Raw genomic sequence first — 11,480 nt, 5'->3', positions numbered from 1 at the left:
TTGTTGAGTACGTAGCAGAAAAGATACAGTCAAGAGGACGCGGCAGTACGGAGCTGCGGGCCAAAACCCGAACGCTGTTAAATCCGTTGTGACACGCCGACAATGGGGGACGGAATTAAGACGATTAAGCGCATTTCATCACAATGCAAGTTCCCATCATTCCCTGTGAGATGCGAAAAAAAAGAAATAAAAAAGATTACATCCACTCCTCCTCACGCTGAGATGTTTGACAGACTCGCTTTCCCTCCAACCGTCTTCACCGCGTCAACCTGACGGGCCCGATCGCATCCTTAAAGAAGCACTCGGACCGCGCAAAGCCCTCCCTTGTCCCGGGGTCAGCAATTATCCCCGTTTCTCTTTGATGCCGTGTGAATAAAACATTAGCCATCTTTATCCGGCTAACGAGCTATGGTGCCGACACAAACCATTAAACCTTAAAGACATTGCTCAGGGATAATGAGAGACATGATACACATAGAAGAGCTTTTTATATTTAAAGTGGAGGCGATGCTGGGGAGATGGAGGATGGTCACTAAAAACCAAACAGAAGCACTTTAAGAGTTTCCTTCCTTCGCTTATGAAGCAGGCGACTCTTGTAAAGAACAACGATGCCGTACTAAAGGCGCCGCACTCAGCTGTGCAGCTTCATTCAGCTCGTCCCTCATGCCCGTCTATTATTACACCGGTGATAATCAACAAATCGCCGCTGTTGCAGAATTGCCTTAATAGGCCGATCTGTGATCACAGTGTCCAGCTTCTAAATATAATCAGCTACCACGCCGTTCACACGCCAAATATGGCTCGGCTCTCCAGGCCTGGAAAACCACATGAAGAGCAACCCGCCGCGCTGCAACTCAGCTTCCCCCTTTTGGGTGACGACCAAGCATGCTTGAGGATACGGGGCCCGGTCCAAAACCTGTGGTTGCCAAGGCGACAAACTGGACGCACCATAACAACATCAGGATGCTTATCTCTACAACGGTGGACGGACACAGAAATACTTCTAGGCTCTTTTTGGAAAGCTTCTTTTTCCTCTTACTTTTCTTTTTCTCTCAGATAGGGAGTCAAACAGTGGCTGCTTGGCAGTAATTATCTGAGCTAAAGGTCAAATGGAAATTACTACCCTGAAATACAACCCTGACATGAAGGCATCAGTGTGACTAGCAGCAGCACAGCCCTCCACACGGACTGAGGGGGGATGTTTCCCAGCAGATGCATGTCAAACGCACAACCGACCTCGAAACAGAGAAACACCACATTATGAATGAATTTATAGGAGCATATAATTTAGGACATAAGAATCAAAAAAAGCCTCGCCTGCTGTATGTTTAATTACATAGCAACACGGCCACCAACACACGCCGGTGCCAGGAAACCGATCGCGGCGTGCTAGCTTGCAGCTACGGTGACTCATATGTTCTGGTGTGTTTTTATCTCTGGGTTGCCTCCTCCCTCCCTCCAGCTCTCTCTTTAATACCAGTTTTCCACTGCTGCCCTGCCAGCTAACAGCTATGGAGCAACGGGGGCTTATAGGGTGAGCTAGTCTGTAACAAAAAAAAAAGGCAGGACAGCAGAGAGGCAGATGACGAAAAACGATTCGTGTATTTTAAGAGAAGGGCCTGGAGTTAAAATAACACAATGACGTCTGTGGGTTTAAAGCCACTTCAAAAAGAGAATGTGGGAAGGAGTTCATCAGGAGAAAGAGGTGGGGGAATAATTGTTGCTCGTGTGGCAGAAAAAAAATATGCTTGTGTTGCAGGCTAATCTGCAGAGAGACAGGGAGGTTGATGATGTGGAAGAGAAAGGAAGAATGACAGTGATAAAAAAGAAAGAAGGAGGCGGCACAGAACAGAAGACTAGAAATACAACAAAACGCCAGGATGACAGTGAGGGTGAAGGAGAAAGAGAAACAGAGTCAATGGCGGAATAAAAAACAGAAATAAATAGAGGAGAGGATAATGAATTGAGAGGAGAGGAAAGGACTCAGTGGGGAGGAAGAAGGGAAAGTTAGTTTTCCCACCAAAATGCCCCCCGGGGGGAATGAGGCCTTTACAACAGCAAACTACTGTCTCCATTCATCAGGAGGGGAGCGAGTCAAACAGCTAGTCAATGTGTTCTGACAACCACACACACACACACACACACACACACACACACACACACACACACACACACACACACACACACACACAGTGGCTTTCTCTCTGTGTGCACAAACACAGCAACACTTTCCTACAAATATGTTCTTGATTTTATTCTTTTGTACTGACTGACTCTCACCGTCTAACCCTAAAACGAAGTCGAAAAATGTAGGATCTACCAATATGGCCTCACATTCCACCAATGTCCTCACAAGGTGTAAAAGATTAAGTGGTCCTCACAAAGATAGATATGAAAGTACACACACACAGTGGCTTGTCTCTCTGTGTGCACAAACACAGCAATATGCATGTGTGTTAATACGTTTATTCTTTTGTAATGACTGTCTCTCTTTCTGATGCACGCACACACGTACGCCCACGCCTGTGCACTTACACATACCTGTACTTCTATCTTTATGAGGACTTTCATTGACTGAATGGCGTTCCTTAGCACCTTACTCTTAACATAAACCTTTTAAATGCTTTTAAATGAGTAAGGGACCGGCTGAAATGTTCTCACTTTCCCAAAAATGTCCTCACAAGGTGTTAAACTCTAAGTGGTCCCCACAAAAACAGATGTACAGGTAGACACAGACACTTTCCCACAGACATTAATGTCTGAACCCTAAAACAGGCCTTAGAAGAAGTGAGGACCGGCCCAAAAAGTCCTCCCTCTGATGCTCTAAAACTCAAATTGGTCCTCACAAAGATAGATGTCCAGATACACACAACATGTCCTCAGACGATTAAGCAGAGCAGAGGTGATGCTTTGGGGCGATTTCACATGGAAACTGACACAGAGAGTAATTAGCTGTAAGTTTCTCTCTTTTTAATCTGCATACAAATACACGGTCTAATATTCACAAAGGAATATGCAATACATGCTTTGAGGCACACATGTAAAAAAAACACAGATAAATATCCAAACTATTTGTTCTCCAATTTACACACAAACAAAAGCACACACTGTTTTTCCGAGAACCAAAGTACAAAAGATTTTTTCAGCTAACGTCAGTCCTTTCCTGGAATGAAAGATCGGAAAGAAAGGAATTGAAGAGGGGGTAAGCTCGCCTGCCAGCCAGCCCATCAGCCAATCAGCTAATTACGCTGGTAAATTGCGGTAATGAGGCTATGGAGAGTACTCATCTGTTGGCCAGCAAACCCCCGATCCAGCGGCCACTTCCATTAATAACAGCAGACGGTAAAGTCCCAGCAGCACCTGAATACAGATGCTGCCTTCGCAAAAAAGGTCCCACCTCTTCAACTGAATTATCTCTGCGCTGTTGTCACTTTACCCCCCAGAAGAGGAGTAAAAAACAAAAACGTTTTTTACTTTTCGGAAATCATTCACAAAAACACTCAAACAAGGTTAACTGGCCACAAAAAGACTATAAATATAATTAGAAAACTTGTAAAAAAATAAATAAATAATTTGACATTTTAGTACAGTCATTGGCTTGTGCAATCTGTAAATGCATTATTGGGGCTGGGTATCATTGGGAATTTTTCTATAATCATCGCTAATATGATTAGAGTGTTAATATCTATATGCTTAGTTTTTAAACTGTGCTTGAAGAGACTAAGGTTCATATGTTGCGTTTGATCCAAGGTGGTTTTGGGGGGTTGCACTAAAGTCCCGTTTGTTGTTACTAGGCAACCAAACCCTGCATGCTCCGATGATGATGAAGATGAAAAATAGGCGCTTGGTAACTATAGACTGTATATATAGAGACGCCGTATACGTCTCTGGTGTCGACCTGTCAATCAGTGTGTAGTCCCGCCCTAAAGCATCCCCTGCTTTATGGTCTGTTTGACTCTAAATGGAGCATCATTTACTAAATGAACATCATGCTGTATTGAAGAAGACTTGAAACTAGAGATTGAGACCATAAACTCATGTTTACAATGTTTACTGAGGGAATAAATCAAGAGAGAAGTAGAGTCATTTTCTCATAGACTTCTATACAACCAGAGGAGTCGCCCCCTGATGGACAGTAGAGAGAATGCAGCTTTAAGGCACTTTCGCTAGAGATTGAGATTCCTTAAAAATGAACATCCACGATAAAAAAAGATATTTTACTGTACATCTTGTGTTTGTGACCTCTGAAATGATGTCCAGCCTGAGAAACCACAGCTCCACGCCGTATGAATGGATAATCTGTGTTGTATTCACTGATGGGGGGGGGGCACCGGACCGCATGGAGCTGGAGTCCTCTCAAACTTTAGCCCATTTTCATAAGAAAAGGACATCAGTATGAGCGCAACGCCAAGCACAAAAATCGATTTGGCCTTTCGCTCCACAACCTTGAGCGCCAAACTTCCAAATACCTGAGGCGGGGGGGAGCGACACATCTAAAAGAGAAGGGGAAGGACGGCGGAGGCAGGGGGGGAAAGTGTTGAAATTTGTAATGGAGGAGAGAGTAGGAATGCAGGGGAGACGGAGAGCAGCGCTGGAATTATGAAACGGAGGAGGAAGTAAACAAACTCTGAGGTTTGAGGATATCGAGCGGACAATAAGAGAGCAAAGGAGGAAGGAGGTGTTGAGTCTTTCATGAGGACGGTTCGACAGGATTATGGATCAAAGGAGGCTGGTCCTCCTCTGCTTTTGAGTGGCAAGAGGTAAAAAAAAAAATGTTATTGGTGAAATAAATCAAATCAGTATCACTTTTAATAAAAAAGTTTCTCTCTTCTTTGGAAAAAATCTGATATTTGAATTTTGACGCTCCAAGCCAGGACGTCCTCCGCAACCAATCAAAAACTAGAAAAACAATATTGACATTCCAACTACTGTGTCAGATAACACAAAGCCGTTTGCTGCTTTTCCTCCTGTCCTCCCCAACTTCTCGAGTCACCGGTCGCCGCTGTATCACACCGTCTAGATCCAATCGGTGACCTTTAATTTACAGGAAAGTAGATTTTCCCAAAAGGTTCTCCTGCTGCCTCTGAGGTCATGAACCCGTCCTCTCTTCACACCTCCTTCGTCTCTCTCAAAATCCACCTCTGTCTCTCCTCCTCTCTCTCTTCATTGTCCCTTCCCTCCCACTATGACCACGCTGTCAACTCCTATTGGCTCAAATGGGAGGGAGGGGTGGGGGGGGACTCCAGCTTACAGTGTGACAGATATAATCAGGTTTGGAAGAACAGCTTCAGCCTGAGGGACGAATGGATAGCAGGGAGGGAAGAGGAAGATTGAGAGGAAGATGAGTAGCAGGACTAAAAATAAAGAAGAGGAGGACGTGACGGAAGGAGGAGAGACGAGGAGACGAACCAGCCGAGAAGAACAAAGAGGAGAGGCGAAACTAAAAAGAACTGGGCTCAAGAAATAACGCTTACATTACAAAACAACTGAAGTTTAATTTCAATCTCCACGAGCTCGGACAAGCCGGGCAGCCGACCCAACGGGTCGCGCGTCAACTGTCACAAGAGATGACCATCACATCCTGTTAAATCCCCAGACAGAACACACACGGCGCCTGTTGGGTGGCAGGAAGCCACAAAGAGTCAGACCCGATCAGACGAGGTTCTGCAAACAGGCCCTGTCCGGTCGTCTGTAAACTCCACCGAAGAAACATTAAGATTAATGAAGAATTTAAGAGGGAAATCTACTGCAACTGTGAAATAAGTCAAAACCAAAGTATTTAGACTAGTGGTGCATCGGATTATAAAACTCGGATCATCACAAAAGGAAAAAGTTAGCAAATATAACTTCCCCGATATCATTTCGCCACCAAAACGACTTGCCAATCATTGATGATCCATATTGTCAGATACAGATCCCTTTGTTGTTTGATTATAGCAGCTGCTCTACAAGGATCCAGACTATTTATTTTTTCCAACGTCCAAAAACTCCTTTAAAACTGCTCTGAAGTCAGTAAACCATAAATAAAAATTTGAAATGTTCTCCCTTACTTTGTTATAGTAATTTATAGTGTTTTTTTCCTTCATAAAAACAGACAATTCAAATGATTAGGAAATAAAACACTCTATTTTTATTGATTAAAGCTAATTTTGTCAGCAGTAGTTTTATTGATGTATTATAATGCTGCTTAGAGCTAGTGTTAGGAAGTCAAACAGCTCATAATTCATCTGTAATATCTATTTATGTTGCTTTGAAAACATCCACATTTCTCACCGGCACTGCATTAGACGACATTACGTTAGAATTTACGCTCGGAAACGACAAATTTTCACTAAACAGAGCCTGAACGCATCATAATGTAACTGAACTGAACCTCCGTTGGTTAGCCGTTAGCGGTGCTGCTAACGTTACTAGCTCTCCTCCTGTTAGCCGTTAGCGGTGCTGCTAACGTTACTAGCTCTCCTCCTGTTGGTTTAAACACAGACTGGTTGTTCACAATGTAACATTATCAGAGATCAGAGACTAGAAAAGCATCAATGACGTCCTGATCTCATATTTTACTGAATAGTGGAGGATAACGATCGTCAGTAAAACTTTATTTCACACTGTGATGGTTAACGTTAAACTGTGGAATCAATCAGCAGTTCACATGTGAGAAGAACCGTGAAGGGGGAACCGCACGGATCACAGATGGACAGCAGTCCGTTACACCTCTAGTTTAGCCTTCTTTGAATCCTTTTTTATCCTTTTGCTTTTCAGAAATGTATTTCTGCGACGGAGCTTCCTGCCTCGTGTGAAGGTTTTTATTAGCGCAGTGTGAGCATACATTCATGCTGCTCATCACTGGGGGAACTGGAGTGATACGATCTGATTTGACAGGGGTCGGAGCAAGGGAGCGAGGGAGGAGGGAGGGAAAGGACTTAAAAGCAAAAGAGGGGAAGTTCAGCGGCATCATATGAAAGGCTGGAATGTGATGAAGGGAGAAAAGGAGGAGAATAAGGAGGGGATGGAGGAGCAGTAAGGTGAGAGATGGAGGTGATGCAGGGAAGATGAAGGACAGGAAGGAAGGGAGTGTACAATATTAAAGGTTTAGCCTGAAGGAGGGAGAGAAGGGTGAAGGGAGGAGAGGAAGGAGGGATAAAAATGTTGACAAAGTGTGTCTGGAACAAAGATGGAGACGGATGGGTGGAATGTGTTTAAAGTCTGAGAGTGTGGAAGGAGGATGAGGATGGATGGGTGACGGAGGGAGAGTAAGAGGAGAGGAGGGGTACTGCTACTGAAGCACGTATATTATGGAAAATTGGCCATCGTGGAAAATCCAGTGTAATTAAAAAAAGGGCATATTGCTCTGAGTGGCTTTAAGAATGTGTTTCCTCGGGACGGGTCCAGAGAAACGAGACACGCTTTCAGATATTTCAATGGAACGACTCGTTTCTGATTGTTCTGGAGTTCATCTGGAGTCGACCCGCTCGCTGAGGCTGAAGTGACTATACGCCAATCCAACGCCAATCCAACGCCAATCCAACGCCCTCTCATCTCCCTCTCAAGATGTGTTGTGGTTCGAATGTTGTTTGGAGTCACGGAGGCTGCTTTTTCCTCTTTAAACCATTACGACTAATTATTATTTTCATTGTCGATTAATATGACAATGATTTCAAAGAGTAATCGATTAGAATGACTGTTCCTGATTAATTTATGTGCAATATAAATCCAATGTTTCCACTGTGCAATATTAACAACCATTCACTCCGATTTCATTTATCATACTTGTTTTTATCTTGTTTTTTTAACTTATGTCTTGTTCGTTTGCACTATACACTCTGCCGCTGTCATCCTGCAAATCCCACTGTGGGATTAATAAAGGATTATTTTATTTTATTTTAGTTCTTTAGTCTTTAAAATGTCAGAAAATAGAGAAAAATTGTAAATTTCTCAAAATCAAGGGTCAGGTATTTTTATGTCATTGTTTTGTCCAAAAGCCAAAGATATTAAGTTTACTAAGATATAAAATAGAAAGAAAAGCAGTAAAGCTTCATATTTGAGAGGCTGAAAATAGTGTTTTCTGCCATTTTGCATGAAAATCAATCAACTCATTGGTGAGTCAACCAATTGTTGCAGCTCTATACTTGACATTGTTTAATCAGCTTGATACTTCATGACTTTTTATAATCTTATCTGCTAAAAAACGTGGTTGATGACATGTTTCAGAAGTTATCTACAGAAAATATCATACTCTATAACTGAGGTTGGTGCTTTTTTATGCAGATCCAACATATTTCCCAAAAAGTCTATTTGGGTTTCTGTTCTTGGGGTTTTAGAACAGTCTGTATATAGGAGGTGTAACAGGAAGTAAAACCTCGATAAGGAAGCCATTTTGAACAAAAGTAACATTCGGTAAATATGAAAACTACAAACAGTCACATGACCTAAAGGACGAACAAAGCGGTGATGCGGGACTTACCTTGACGATATCTCCCAGGTAAACGTCCTCCATCTTGTTCGGCACCGTCATCTGGAAGATCCGACCCACGACCGCCGAGGAGTCTGGGAAGGCGGTGGCGGGCGAAGGAGCCAAGTTCTGCTCCGTCGTCGCGGCCTCGCCCGTCTCCGCGGCAACCGCCTCCAACGCCCGGATACCTTCCGTCGCTTCCTGGAAGTCCAGCAGGAGCGAGGAGTGCATGGAGGCCTCCAGGTCGCCTCCTCTGGCCGTCCTCTGGCCCTCCACGCCTCCTTCTATCAGCACCACCCCCCCGCCCAGCGCGTCCATCTCCGCGTCCGCATGTAGACAGCCCACCGCGGCCAGGAGCAAGCCCAGCAGCAGGGCTCTAGTCCTGGGTAGCCTCACGTCGAGGGCCCTGATCGCCCCTGAACTCATTTTGTTGCACATCATTTTCCTTTGTTGTTGGTCAACGATAAAAATAAAGTAAAAAGAGGATGTCCAAGTGGGAGGGGGGACGTAGGGGGAGCATGCACCCCCTGACGGATAGAACTAATCCCTCCTTTCTCAAATCGCCCTTCCTTTCCTTGGCACCGGGGCAAGAATCTCTCCTCCTTCTTCTGTTCCTCTTCCTCCTCCTCCGCCTCCTCCTCCTCCTCCTCCCTCGGCTTTATTCTTCCTCTTCCCCTTTCGGCCTTTTGTGCTCAGCCCCTCAGAGGTTTAGGAGTCCCCCATTGTGCCGAGCACCTTTAGAGATCTGTTTGGAGACACACAAAGACAGAAGGCATGGTTAGGGGGAGACACTTTCAGGGGGATGGGGGGAGGAAAACATCCAGCTCCTGACCACTTAAGTCTCGTCACAAACCCTAAAAAAACACCTCACTGAATCAAAAGCCAACCCCGCTCCATAAGTTCAAACCTTTAAACTGATCGGTGCCACGCAAACCTCATTGTGGACTCATTAGTTCTTACAACAATTCTGTCTCTCTCTCGTTTTCTCTCGCAAGCTCACACTTTCTTAACAGCTCATCGGTGGGGTGATGGGAGAGAGAGAGAGAGAGAGAGAGGTTGAGATGGAGGAGGAGTGAGGGGGGTGTATAGGGGGAGAGCAGTAGGTGATATATGGTGGGACTTCGGATCAGCCAACAATGACAACACCCGGTCAAAAGCTTCTTTCTTGGAACCGCTAATGAATGCAGGCCTCCTCTATTGTGAGAGAGGTCAGACTGAGTGTGTGTGTGTGTGTGTGTGTGTGTGTGTGTGTGTGTGTGTGTGTGTGTGTGTGTGTGTGTGTGTGTGTGTGTGTGTGGGGCATGTGATGTTGTGTGAGCTAGTGTTTTTGCATCCATTGTGGACCGTGGAGGACTGGGGTTTGTTATTCATACAGCTCTTTCATGGAGGAGAGGATCCCCTCCTGTGCAAGTGTGTGTGTTAGTGTGTAGTGTGTGTGTGTGTGTGTGTGTGTGTGTGTGTGTGTGTGTGTGTGTGTGTGTGTGTGTGTGTGTGTGTAGGTGTGTAGGTGTGTGTGTGTGTTAGTGTGTCACGGCACAAATGATTTCCCCTAAGGGCTTTTCGTTAAGGGAAGAAAGAGATGGATGGAAAGCAGGATGAAAAAAGAACGAGATGGAGAGATGGAGAGAGAGAGATGGAGAGATGGAGAGAGAGAGAGAGAGAGAGACCTACTGCTGTGACTCCATTTTGCCCCGGAGCAGAAGCCCGATGGAGAAAGTGAAATCACCGCGGCAACAACACCACCCGGCCTCCCAGGTAGCTTTTTGACCGGCGTATAAAACCCTCTCTGTTGCTGCTCCGTCGCCTCCACCGTGCACCACCAAAGCTTTTATATCCCAAAAAAAAAAGAGTCAACTACAACTTTATCACTTTTACCTTTGCCAAAGTCAAGCTTTCTTTTTTTTTTTCTTTTTTTTTTTTTTTTCTTTTTTTTTTTTTAACTCTTTGAAGTTTGGTTTTCACTGGAATTATCTCCGCGGACTATTTTTGAGCGTTAAAAAGTTCTCTGTAGAAGTAGTCCAAGATGGCTGCCGGGGGATAAACTCCGTCCCTTTCATGTAGGATATACCCTTCAACTGCGCTGCCGGGGGCAACCTCCCCCCTTTCTCCTTCAGTCTGTCACTCGTTTCTCTGTCTTTTCTAATGTGTTTATGCTTATTCTTTATTCTTTCATTTCTCATCGTCTCTCAGGATGTCTTCTTGTCTCGGGTACCTTTATTCCTCTTTCTCTCTTTTCCTCTCCGAGCTTAAAGGTGCACCACGCCTTCTCTGTCAAATCTCCAAAACCTTCTAGGCCTTTTATCCCCCCCCCTCTTCCTCTTTTCCACTCACTCACCTATCAAAAACACAGCCCGTCTATTCATCCCATGACAATAGGGCTGATGATGGCGGGGGCGTCGCCATGACGGAGGACAGACATTTAGGACGGGTGGAGTGGACAAGACAAACCCCAGAGACGAGATGGGAAGTAGTTTTCCGTCTCTCAACATCCGAATGAAACATTTCAGAACGACATGAAAGCGATAAAAAAACAAAAGAGAGGTTATGCAAAGAGACGGCCTCCTGATTGGTTGGAAATATCAAAGGACAGCCACTAAGATATGTTGTAGCACATTGTCAAAGTCCCAACATCGCCCACGGCTTTAAAGGGGAGGTGGGGGGGCTGAAACTAGTTCCCCGGGTGCCATGGCGACACCTTTTGTGTCCTAGCGAGCTCTTAACGATGTCCGCGTGACTCTCTCTTCTTATTGGCCGGGGATCTTTTCAGAGCCTCAAACGCTGCCCTGCAATTACTGTTAGCAGAGATTTATGTCGTCTGGAGGAGGATGACTGTCCCATGAAGACGCTTCTCCAACATGTTGATCATGTTTGTGCGGCGAGGGCGGGGAGGGAAATGAAAAGGCGCTCAAATCTCAGCTTTTAATCTATTTATACCACATGAACAGAAGCCTTTTTATGGAAATAAGAGTGGTTTTTTGTGATGAAAGTTTGTTTTCAGGAACTGACATCAATCCTCAAACGCAGTGTAAAT

At 44.8% G+C, this 11,480-nt stretch overlaps 1 protein-coding gene across 1 annotated transcript in view; it reads right to left on the bottom strand.

Moving 5' to 3' along the window:
* Positions 1-11,480, bottom strand: part of dag1 (dystroglycan 1) — a 51,842-nt gene that overhangs the window by 14,537 nt on the left and 25,825 nt on the right. Inside the window, exon 2 of the mRNA XM_054616992.1 lies at positions 8,462-9,194. Coding sequence (XP_054472967.1) covers positions 8,462-8,890 — 429 coding nt within the window. The 5' untranslated portion in view covers positions 8,891-9,194. The remainder of the gene's footprint in view (positions 1-8,461; positions 9,195-11,480) is intronic.

Source organism: Anoplopoma fimbria, chromosome 17, assembly GCF_027596085.1.
Source record: "Anoplopoma fimbria isolate UVic2021 breed Golden Eagle Sablefish chromosome 17, Afim_UVic_2022, whole genome shotgun sequence".
Taxonomy (NCBI): Eukaryota; Metazoa; Chordata; class Actinopteri; order Perciformes; family Anoplopomatidae; genus Anoplopoma; species Anoplopoma fimbria.
This window is presented reverse-complemented; position numbering and strand designations above follow the sequence as displayed.